The 12815-nt window shown below is 38.8% G+C and overlaps 1 protein-coding gene across 1 annotated transcript in view; it reads right to left on the minus strand.

The window, feature by feature from the left end:
* Positions 1-2132: 2132 nt before the first annotated feature.
* RNF11 (ring finger protein 11) overlaps positions 2133-12815 on the minus strand; it is a 38008-nt gene continuing 27325 nt past the window's right edge. The window contains exons 2-3 of the mRNA XM_084635961.1: positions 6708-6877; positions 2133-3366 (exon numbers count right to left, since the gene is read on the minus strand). Coding sequence (XP_084492087.1) covers positions 3195-3366; positions 6708-6877 — 342 coding nt within the window. The 3' untranslated portion in view covers positions 2133-3194. The remainder of the gene's footprint in view (positions 3367-6707; positions 6878-12815) is intronic.

Raw genomic sequence — 12815 nt, forward strand, 5'->3', positions numbered from 1 at the left:
GTATAATTGTTAAGGGATGCTTTAAAACAATAAAGACTATTTTTATCCAAAGTTCCTTTAGTGGTGAACTGCTTTTACAAGTTCAGTATTTTACTAGTACAGTTTTTCAGGTAAAGATTTTTAAAGGATTTAAAAATCATGCTTAATTATACTTAGTTTAATGTGTGCAAAGTGCCTTGAAGATGAAAAGCATTATAATAAATACTAAGGGCCTGTCTACCCTAAAAATACAACCACAGCAGGGAAACAGGTTAAAAGAGGTGGCCATATCAGAATTACAAAACTGATCTAGACTGGTAAGATCTATGCTACACCACAGATGGATCTGCAGTTGTAAGTAGGTTAGGAAACAACTGTGTTGCAATCAAGTTGTCTAACGTGTTTGAATTTGAGGTGTCAATAATTAATTCAGAACACCCCTGCAAAGTAGGAAGCGAGTATTATCCTAATTTTACAGATGGGGGAATTAGTCACAAAGGAAGTAATTTCTGACCTGGGGCTAGAATCCAAGTGATCTACAATCTCAGTCTACACAGTTCTCTTGAAACTATTTTTTCCTGGGCTTAAGTAAATTACTTATATTCATTTTGGGTATATGAATTAAGGAACTTTAGTTATGGAAATGCAAGTCTATTATGCAACAGCATTGCACCTAGAGGTTTAAAAGCTATTCATGTATTCATTATATTTACACATTTTAAATTAAAATTTGGTTTTGGAATGTTCTTGTGTAATCAATTCTAACTCTAGCCCTTTACACCTTCTGTTATAATTTTATTTAACAAGTAATTTAATGAAAGCATACGTTTGTTTCTCTTAACACTGTACATCAGTGTTAAAAGTTCAACAATACAAAGTGCCTGGAAAACCATTCAGCTCGATAAACAGTCATTTCAATGCTCCTGCCAAATCTTTCATAATCACATCATCTTATAATAGACAGACTAATACCAACCTGAAAAAGATGTTTAAAAATTGTTCATTTGCCAATTTTAAAAATCAAGGCAAAAGGAAAAATCTGACTAGAATACTTGACAAACATGGACATTATGATGTTACAACACCACTACCACACACACACACACTGATAAGAAAAAGGAACAATGATTTGCCACCAAGAACATCGCACAACTTCAGGTCTTTCCTCTCAGATTTGCTTCATGTAATTAAGTCAGTCTGTGTCTGTCTCTCTCATAAAAGGGAAGGCGGGGGAAATCAGACAATGCGTAACAATTTCAATGAATCTGGTATTGTAGATGGTTCTGAACTGCTTTTGACTACCTATGGAATTCATCTACAACACAGTGTGTAGCTTTCAGCTGCAGGGCTAATAAATAAACCAACAAATGTTGATTCTGCAGTCTACTGACCAACTTTTTAAAATCATTAATGACATATAATTGGTCTATATTATAAGTACACACAGTTTTCAAAGTACTTGTGTGTTTAAATATAAATTGTTACATCAAGCACTCAAACTATATACACAGAACAATCAAGAATGTTCCCTTATCCATTCTGGTTAACTTCAGACTGCATCTCATTTTGCTACAGTGAGAAATCTTAGTCTATCAGCTTTGCACAGAGTGTATAAAAGTCACAGTAGAGCAGTGGTGCCCAAACTTTTCCTGTCTCCGCCCCTGCCCCCCTTACCAGTAATGGAATCTGTCTGAGCCTGCCCTCCATTACTGCACAGTTGTCTTAGCAGAAGAGCTTGGAGCTGGGCTGGGGGCAGAGTTGTGCTCCCTCCCTGCCCCCTGTGGGGGCTGGCCCAGGCCCCCACCGTGCCACCCTTGAATGTTCCTCTGTGCCCCCCTAGGGGCACGTGCCTCACACTTCGGGGACCACTGCAGTAAAGTACATTTAAGAAAAAAATAAACACATGCTAAACGGATACAAAGATTCAAAGCTACAATTTTTCCTAGACTGTTTCTACCAAGCATGTACCTTTTCTGCTTCAGAATTGTAGACACTTGTATCGCTCCTACTTTAGCTGTACTATTTTTTCCGCTTGATCACAATGAAATTGTGTTTATATATGAACTTAACATTTATGTGCAAAACATGAAATACAGTTCTTATATCTGAAATGTCCACCAGTGGGACTTAACAAATACATTTCATTCAGAGACTGAGATACGGTATGTTTATTTTTAATTTCAATAACCTAAGAAGAGCTACAGGAAGGAGAGATGCAGTACCCTTTTGCTATTGTGTAAGACATTTGGGGGTGGAGGTACAGCAAGAGAAGTAATCAACACTGACATGAATTTTGGAAGAAGGGAAATAAATGGTTCTGAACAGTTTAATCACCATGGCTCCACTTTCATCTTGTCCTGAAGAAGTGGTCCACTTGTAACATGATACATCAAAAATGTTGATACTTAAATTTAAGCATCATTGTCTGATCAAAACTGAAGCAAATTAAGGAAAAACAAACAGAAAAGGGTAAAACAAAATTTAACGGTCAGATTTGTTTTGCATCCTTGCATTGAATTGTCACTTACAGAAAAGGGACTGTGCATCTCCATTTGCTTACAGGCTAGGAGATCACTTTGAATTCTGCATAATCCTAACTGCAAACAAAATATAGCACTTTTAACAGATTATAAATAAACTGGATTTCAAGCGTAGAGCCAGCCCAACGATAACAATACACTATTTAAAAAGACCTAAGGCAATGGATTCCATTTCCAATGGAAAAAAAAAGAACTGTGCAAACAAGCTTAAAACTATTTCTTTGTGCCAGTGTTATAAAATATAGCTTTTAATAAAGCCTTGACCCAAATACCAGGAACTTGTGAAAGGAATCAGAACAAAAATTGTTACTTTATTTTAGGAAAAAATATCCTTATCTTGCTCCTAAGAAAATCTGATAGACTCAATTTGAACATTTACAGTTTTTATAGCACTTTATACAATTCCTATGTATGTGTGTAAGAACAGGTGTTAAAGGACAACTATGTTTTTAAACACTGGGTCAAGGCTTTACATAAAATAACTTCCTACTTTTTCTATATTCCCTAAAATATTACGTGTTTTTCCAATATCTGCAGCCATTCAGGAATTGTTAGGAAAGGTACTTTTTGTGCATGATCTTAATTCCTAATCCCTGGCTCTTTGGGCTGAATGACAAAGGATCAAACCCATTAAAATGGATGGTTTCCTTGACGGGTCAGAGGCAAAACCCTGGCTCAGTTAGTTTCATATGATGAAAGCAGTGCTGCATCAACTGGCTCCATGCAGGAGGGGCATGTAAAGGATCTCATCAACCAGTCATCTATACAGTCCAGGTGGTAAATGTGCATGCATGGCAGAAATCGGATAGGGTCCCCGTAAACAAAGTCCATCATACAGATCACACATCTGAGGAAAAAGAAGTTGGAGAAATGTTAAGATACTCATCGCTTTGGAAAGTTAAACAGCAGTATTACTTCCCCTGCCACTATGAAACTTGTTTATTGGAGGAAAGCACCGGGATAAGTTTATTATCACATCAACATCTGAATACATTTTACGTTAATGAACCTAACAATTCTCCTTAATCCTATGCCCAACACCATTTATGATAACAAAAATTAAAATAAAGATTAACCTTGAAAACTAAAAGGCTGAATTAAACTCTTCAGTGTTCCCTCTGCCCCTCCCATAAATAAAATAATTTAAATAAAACTTAGACAATGAGAAACATGTGAAAACACACCATGTGTGACCTGCAGTGCATGGCCACACTACGGTCTGAGCTTGCTCGAGGTAGTGTACTTCCTGCACGGTACTGCGCATCCTCAGATCTCATTAATGGGACAACCTGTCTGACTCTCACAATTTATGGCTGCCTCTCTTCCCCGCCCCCTCAGTTACCACTGTTGCACATATTTAATTTAAACTCCAAAGGGTAGGACCTTGTCATCTTTACTTGGGAAGGACTGTGCCTTACAATGGCACTATGTAAGTAAACAATTCTATTATTACCTATTCTTTAATGCTTTTTAAAAGTGGACTTCTCCAGCCAGCCAAAGCTATTTCTACTTTAAAATGAATAAGTAACATGGCTAGGTAAGAAGCTATTTGCAGTAGTTGACTTATAAATATTAATCATAACTTCACTTTAAAAAAAACCCAAGGTTCTCAGAGTTAAACTATGGGACAAAAACATTTAGGCCAAATTATCCCTCCAAGTCCACATGTGGAGGGGACAAACAATTTGCAAACTCGAGGAAGAAGTGCTGAAGAAGGCAATTCTTCTATGCCACTACCTCACTTCCCCCAGCCCCATATAAGCACTAGCTTTCTTGGGAGAGCTCTCGATGCTATGCCCCTAAAATCCCACAGAGCCGCCATGTGGATGACATTAGACTCTGGCACATCTTGGCACAGTAATGCTTTTTATCCCAACTCCTCACTCCGTGTAATCTATCCATGTGGGCAGAGGGACACCGCCCTCCCATCCAACAAAATTAGGAGGATGCTGAATGCAAGCTCAGTTTCCAGTGATCTGTGCTGTTATAGCCCTCAGCAGGATGATTTGACTCTATCAAACACTAACTTGTTTGATCAATGTAAAAAGGCCCTCAAAACTGAAGAAGCCACAGCTACTGTAATTCCCCTGGTCTCCATCTCCCCCCCACAGGCCATTTCCTTCAGGCACTCACAATCACTGCTGTGCTCTGTGCCATAACTGAAAAGGCTGCCGCTCAGTTCAACCGATTCTGTGAGAGATTCTGACATGAACACTCCTAGGTGCAGTTCCTTTTTTTTTTTAAATTTTGGAATGATTTACAGTGGCAGATGTCGCCATTTTGAAGAACACAGCTTTCAAGGAAGAAAAGCTCTGGAACGGTGCTTTCTAGCGACATAAGCTTGCCATGTTGCCAACTCCCATGATTTTATTGTGAATCTCGTGCTATCTGGCGTTTATTTTTAAAGCCAGAGCTCCTGGAATCATGGGATTATGTGAGAATCTGATTATAATCAAATTAAACTAAACACTCTTAAAACAGTGTCCACACAAAGCTGCACTTGTTTAACTAAATCAGTTTTTTTAAATCACACCTGTCGTTAAACAATGCAACTTTTATGTTTAGGCCAGGCCCCTCTCTTGACTCAGCACCTCCCTCCTCATGAAGGGACTGTTGTCTGCCTGCTTCATCTGGAAGGGAAATCAGGAGCACAGACTCACTCCAGCATGCTGCAATCAAATGTGCCCAAGACAGCTGTGCTGCGGTTACTTTGCCATTGACTCAATGTTCTATCTAGGCCCAGTCAGAGCACATGAGCCTGAATCACAGGGTGTTCTTCCAATCAATCAACAGGAGTCTCTTGAGACTTGCCCTATGCCTGGAGGACAGACGCTCAATCTCCATGTCCCAGTATAAATTGCTGGGAACCACCAAGGCACCAGAATACTTTCTGTAGCGCCAGGAGTAGCCACTCTAATTCTCTACCAAGCTAGGAGTGAAGAACCAAGTTCAAGTCTAAACTTTTGGCCCTTCTGCAGTAGCATAGTATTTCCATGAGATTACTAGACCAGGTCAAGTTCACTTTGACTTGTTGGAGAAATGATCAAGTTACTGTAACTGAGGTGAAGAGACATCTACCATAATACATCCATTTTTCTCTCAGTACTTGAAACTTAACGAAACTACCTGCTATAGCAAGCAGACTTTTAGCTCAAAAATCAAAGCCCTAGTGATTCACCACTGAAGACTTTTCAAACCTGTCTTTAGCTCACTTATTAGAGGGATGGGACAAGGCATAGGAAAACTTCAGTGATAGTGGTGCATGGAAAACAATGTTCCTTAAAACCACTACTTGGCCTGGAAAAAAAGCTGTACATTTCCTTATGGCAGTCAGGCTTCAGAAAAGAGCAAAGCGAAACCTCCTTATTACTATCAAAACTCAGGAGAATGATTGCAGCCTGACACTTCCCATTCATTCTAATGGAACTATTAAGATAAATATATTGTTTCTTAAAAAATATTTATATGGTACCATAAATTTACAGAATGTCTTACAAGCATAGCTAAGACACAGTCTGTGCCCTGAAGAGTTTATAATCTTATAAACAATAAAACAAGATAAACAAAACATGGGACAACAATTCAGGAGAGAGAGGCTGTGATTATTCTTGATGGGAGAAGAATGGAGGTTAGATGTATTAAGAAGTGATTGAAAGGAAGGGATTTGAAGGAATAAGGGAGAGAGCTAGGTAGAAGACAGGAAACCCTGTCTAGGAAGAGGGGGTACAGCACGGTAGAAAGCATGAAATCAGAAATGCAAAAAAGGAGACAGAAGGATCAGTAAGGCCAAAAGGACTGGGAGCAGCATGGAGGTGGGGAATAAGGGCAGAGAGGAACACAGATGTTTTTGGGGACAAGATTAGGTAAGTGAGAAATAGGAGTTTTAGTTTGTTAGAAGCAACCAATGGAGGGATTCAAGGAATGGGATAATGTGGTCTGAGTAGGGATGGGGAAGACTGCTTTTGCAGTGGTATTTTGGCATCTACTTTACCCTAGGGTATATAATCTCATTGCTAATCAAGGAAAGTGAGATGACGAATAAAACAAGGCAAAAAAAGAGAAAAAAAAGTTGTCTCCTCCCAAGATCCACTTTCCTGCAGAAATGTAATTTAAAAAAAAGTAACAAACAAACAAACCAAAAAATAAACCACCACCACCACCTTAAAACTACTAATTTGTGTAACTTACTCTCTAATCTTCTTCTCAGAGCCATCTCGTCCAGGATCGTAGACTCCTTTCGGGAGGTGCTGTATAAGGCCTATCCTTTGCGCTATTCTAATTTGTTCCTCTTCTGTCAGCTGTGTTGCTAGCCGAGTCTGGCTAGGAGTTGGGTGATAAACAGGAACGGGAACCTGTTCCTAAAAGTAGATTTAAAACAAAAAACAAAGTTTGCTTTGCATCCGTGGATTTTGGAATATACTAAACGTACTATTTACGCTGTTCCCTTTCTTACTCATTGAAGAATATTGGCATGAAGCTCCCTCTGCTACCCCCACACATGTTTGGCTTAAACAGAATATGGAGGATAGGATAAAGAGTGATGCCAGCTTCTCAGGAAAACTGGTAAGGATCTATTTTTGGCAGTTCGCTACCAGACTATTTCGTTTTGTCTCCAGAAGTTATTCATAGATTAGTTAAATAGATGCACAAACTCCACATGAAAATAGGCAAATCAAGTTTACATGGATTTAACTAATTGTTAGATGGTCTGCCTAACTAAGTTGAGGCAGTCTCATTCTGTACGCTTATGGAGAATCATTTGTGCTGACAGGCCCAATTTATAGTGTCATGATTTTACAGAAGGATCTTTAATTGGCTCTGTAATTACAAAATCATGTACCACCTAAACAATAATTTAGACCTGTACATTTATTTCTTAACAACTTTAAATATACTAATGTGGACATAATAGTCCAATTAAACATCTGAACGCCCAATAATTTATATATCTATCTATCTATATATATTCATAAAGATATAGATATAGATATAGATATGAATTCTCTAAAGTTGGACTTGAAGCGACGTATATTTTAAATTTGAACTTCCCACACAAAAGAAAATATTTTAAACATACAATCTCTCTGTGACAGATATGGCAATTTCCTGCAATATCCTTAAATGGCCTTATTATATCAAGTTTATGTATTATTGTGGCCAGGATTGTATCTAACCTTGGGGGGGTGGGATGTAATACATATTGCACACCATGCAGTATTTTTGGAGTCCAGTGTTTAAAATGAATGGTTTATGTATAATTGTGATCTACTCCATAAGAGAGGGCTATCACAGCTCCTCCAGGAATTAAAAACAGTGCGTGGTAACTGAGGCAAATCAGCCAGGTTGCAATCCCCTAAGAGAGGTGCCACCTTTTGTGGAGGCTCACATATACTAGTTCAAATTAAATTCTCCAGAAACCAACAAAGAAAAAAACCTATAAATAAATAGCCTAAATTTAAGCTGACACAGGGCCTTCTTTGTAATCTGGCAAATGGACAGGACCTTCTGTCCAAAGGGGACTCCCAATCGTTGCAGAACGTTTGGAAGGATTTGACCTACTATGGCCTCCTAAAGCTAATGGATGGCATCTAATAAGTTTATTAGCATATGTATACGGTCTTTTATTGTTTTTAATGTGTGTTATCGGTAATCCTTTCACCTTAAAAATAAATTGCTTGCTTATAAAAAACTGTATTGTAACTTGTAACTGAGTGAAATTATGCTGTTCATAGCCTTCACAGAGAAAGTAAAGTGCAGGCGTTGGCCTGTTTAGGCAGTCTGGTTTTCTGGGAATATCACAGTATAGGCAGGGAATTGTGCAGCCCGGAAAACCGCTGGTCAGGAGGGAGAGAGATGTGGGTCGCTGCCCAAGAGAGGTGACAGCTGAGGATCCAGGAACTTTGTTAAGAGGATGCCCTTGGTGGACCACAGGAGGGTAATACAAATGCAGTCACCCTGAACTGTGACACACTTCTTCTTCATGTTCTCACAAACAGACCCTTTTCATTGTTGCTTAACTTTATTTCAGATACTTAAATCATTGTTTAAATCTTGTATCTATATTCCTTATATTTAAAACAGAATTTTGGAAAACTGAAGCCACCATTTACAATAGTGTTAGTTGGGACAATATTTGATACATGACCTAATTAACAGTAGACTTATGGCAGTATATTACTTGCATTAAAGCCATTTAACAATGTCTCCTAACTGCAGGGGGAAAAAAAATCTACTCATCAGAAAAAACGGTGTGAAACTACATATTTCTATGTCAGAGGCACGGCATCATTAATCATCTCTTTTTCTTATAGTTCATGTTGAGAGGAAATTGCTTCATATTAAATCATATAATATGAGACTGTCAGCCCCCACACAGGAAAATCAGAAGTAGGAAATCTCAGACCCTGCAAGGTCCCCATCATGGAGTTTCCACTTAAACATCACCAGTTGCGGAGGGATCAGGCTTTACATCTCACAGAATAACCAGCAGGTTGAGCTCCCAAAATCTGAGGATCTTTATGGAGCCACTAGCTCACCAGGTACACTCCTATGACAGCCTTGTGCCCATTCAGTCCATCACAGGTTCCCTCAGCCCCTCCAGCTCCCTGACATCACACTCCTGTGGAAGTCACAGTACCAAGAAATCCCATGCCAACTGCTGGGATTTCCACACCATGGAGTCCATTCAACATTGACGTAGGAGTTACAGAGGGAGGAGAGAGAGTAGAACAATACAACATTGCCCTCCTCAGTCCCTCCTTGTCCCCCAGGTTTCTGCCAGTCTGGGTCAAGGTTAGCAAAATAGTTAAGAATATTTATGCAATATGCCAATCAACGTTTAGGACTCAATAAAACTCCTGGCAACCTCATACAGAAGGCTATAGTTTCAGCTGAATGCACACAGCCTGTTAGATTCTTCTCTCAACACAGAGAGCCTATGATCTGAGCAAGGTGTTGCATCTGCGAATACATGAATGCACTGACGGGCAAGAATCTCAGAAGGCAGACACAGAAAGGACCCAGCAGGCCATCTCCTGTCAATATATGCTTGTTTCCTACAGTACACATCCTAGCATTTTTGTCCAGCCTAGTTTTAAGTATCCCACGCAAAGGATCTTTCCATTGGGAGACTATTCCACAGCCAAACAAATTTCACTGTCAGGATGCTTTTCTTAATATGATCCCATCACTATTGAGTTATTCCTTCTTATGACACTAAATAATTTCTCTCCCTCCAGGAGAAAAATATTCACTCTTTGAATATCTGTAGATTTATGTCCAACTCTGAAGCCAAGCTATATGTATCTAGGTTTATGCTTTCTGGGAGAGCAGTGCCTCAATGATCCCCAGGTGTGGTCACACCAGAGCCGCATCCCGAGAGTGATACATACACCCAGACAAGTCAACCTCCCTGCTCTGCGACATGTCTTTGTGTATCCAGCCCCTAAATGCAACTTTTACAGCCATATCACATTGTAACTCATCTCTGATTTGTTCTTTATCATCATCTTCAGGCCTCTACTAAATATCTAAATACCTCCAAAGTTTCTTCCTCACACTGAGTTATGGGTGTTCCAGACTCATACAACTGGGGAGAAAGTCAGCATTTTTCCAAACTGGATCTTCTGTAATTATTTGTTGCCTATGCTCCTTATCTCTCTGAGTCCCTTTGTAGGATTTCTCTGTCCTCTGGACTGCTGTACTCAAACCCTCCCCACAAATTTACCACCACCTGTGATTTTCTTCCAGGTTATTAAAGAAAGTGCTAAATAGGTTAGCAGAGATCCACAGGCTGAAGCCAAACACTTCCCCACTACTTGACACACCACTGCTTATCATCACCCTTTGTTTATGAAGGTTTAACAAGTTTTTAAGATGGATCCTGGACTGACTGAAAAACCAGCAAGCTCTGCAGAAAGACTTTGAGGGTAAGAACATGCTTCAGGCAAGGGTTATAGTATGTTAAGTTTTAGACTCTAGAAAGCATGTTATACTTTTGTTTTTATTTGTAATCATTTGTTTCCTTTATTCTGACTCAATACTCACTTGAATCTGTGATTCTCTGTGCTTTGCTAATGAACTTATATTTGTTTTCACCATAAATAGATTACAGTGTTGTGTTGCTATAAAGGATCTGATCCTGAATTGCAACCTTCCAGCTGTGTGTACACTCTCTCTTTGGGGACACCTTACCTGATAATTACTGTGAGTGTCCAGTATCAGGAGATGGACGCTACAGGTGGACGCTTCGGGGAGTTTGGGAATTGGGTACACAAAGCGTTAAGCTGCAAGGCAAAAGTAACAGCTGGCAGAGTCCTGAGGAGTTTGTTTGGGTGGCTAACTGACAGAGTCTTCAGGGAGCTGACACACAGTTTAGCACTAGCAAGTCTCTCTCTCTCTCTCTCTCACTGAAGCAGGGTGACAACATCGTGACCTGTGGAACTACCAGTGAGGAGGAAACTAGACAGGGAGCACTTGCTGTTCCATGTTTGAGCAGAAAAGGGAGTGATAGGGCAGCCACCCTACTACGCTACGGACATTTACTCGAGTTAGGGAGATGGACAAAGATTTAGCCTCATTTTAAAAAAAAGTCTACTTTGTATTTCAAGTAGTTATTGGTATTTAGTAGTGTTACATGTTCTGGAAACAGGCAGATTCTTTTGGCTTAAAATGTTTTACTGCATTTTCACATGAGCATCAATATGAAATAGGTGAGTGTGAAAAGGGGAACATATCCTATTATCTCCCTGTCCACAGCAAAATACATACACTGCTTAGCAACGAATCACATGATTATCAGAGGTATTATATTCATGTGAGTAAGAGACAACACAACAACAACAAACCCCAGTGAGGCATCTTTTAAAGTATACTTAGGAAGATTCAGATGATAGCCCATCACATGGCCTTATGAATTATAAGGTTATAAATTGATCTGAATATAAATAGGATCTAAAGGAAAGCTGTGGTTCATTAAATAAGATTCTGTTACGTGATAAAAGCAGGGTGGCTCCAAAATGAGAAATTACTCATGGTAACCAGTTGAAGATTGCTTTTATTAAGTGTTAGATGTTAACAATATAAACACAGTTAGTAGCTACATTTTTAAACACCCAAAAATATAGCAAAAGGAAACATCTCTCAATTATTTTAGTCTTCAGTACACAGTAAAGTGCTGCCATGACCATTGATATCTTGTTTGTTTATTATTCCAATCCCCTACCTCCCAATTATGTCTCCTCCCCGGTAGAAGAGGAAAACAGAAATGATCAAAGACATCCCCCCCATAACATTCAGAAGCTGTCCATAATATTACCCTGATCTGGAAAAAAATTATCTTTTTTGCTTCCTGTGTCAGGTCTTCTTTGTACTACACTTACATGTCTGACATAACCAATTAAGTCAAGAATTTGCAGTTGCCAGCTGTGAGCATCTACAATCTAACGTGCTAGACAAGAATCTCTTCTCAGATGAGTAGCCTGAGACAAAAAATGGTGCGGTCTTTTACTGTTAATCCATCATACTAGTGATTAAAAAAGAGGGACACTGACAAGGTCGCATAAATCAGTATTACTGGAAGTAAAAATATGTAACACTACAATATGCATGATGGAAAGTGCCTGAAGGCACTGTTAATCTCCCCTCAAATTACTATTCAAAGATGGACCATTAAACCCAACCATTATGTAAACATTTTAGTAAAAACAACAACATGCATAAGCATAGGGCAGAATACTATGTGAAGTGGTTTGTGGTACTTATATTTGTGAGTAATATTTTTTAAAAATTCTGAAAGTATTTATTCACTGAATGTGAGAATTCAGTGACTTCTTTAGCCAAGTCCTTTAGAACAAGGATTTATTTTGTTCTATGGGCAGAAGAGGGGGTTAAATGTTAGCTGAAGAAGCAAAATTTAAATATTATATGAATATGGGGCATGGGGGATTTTCATGTTTATATACTGATATATTTAAAACAAAAGACCAGGAAGTGTTTGTACACACAGTGGAGGCAGATCTAACATTTCAATTAAAACAACAAACTGGAAAACACTACTTTACTTCCTAGATTTAGGAATACAGAAAACAAAATGAGCATTACTTCCCCAGCAATATTTTTGCAATCCTATAGCTATTTTTAAAATTAATATGTATTCCAAATACATATTCCAAATGTAACCAAAGTTTAACGTGGAACTCCCATTCCCTAAAATTTAACAACATTTTGGGATGTTAACCTCATAAAATAATGATCTCTCGTAGCCTAGATGGACAAAGTTAAATCTTTGCAGGATCA

Source organism: Lepidochelys olivacea, assembly GCF_965140295.1.
Source record: "Lepidochelys olivacea isolate rLepOli2 genome assembly, chromosome: 8".
NCBI lineage: Eukaryota > Metazoa > Chordata > Testudines > Cheloniidae > Lepidochelys > Lepidochelys olivacea.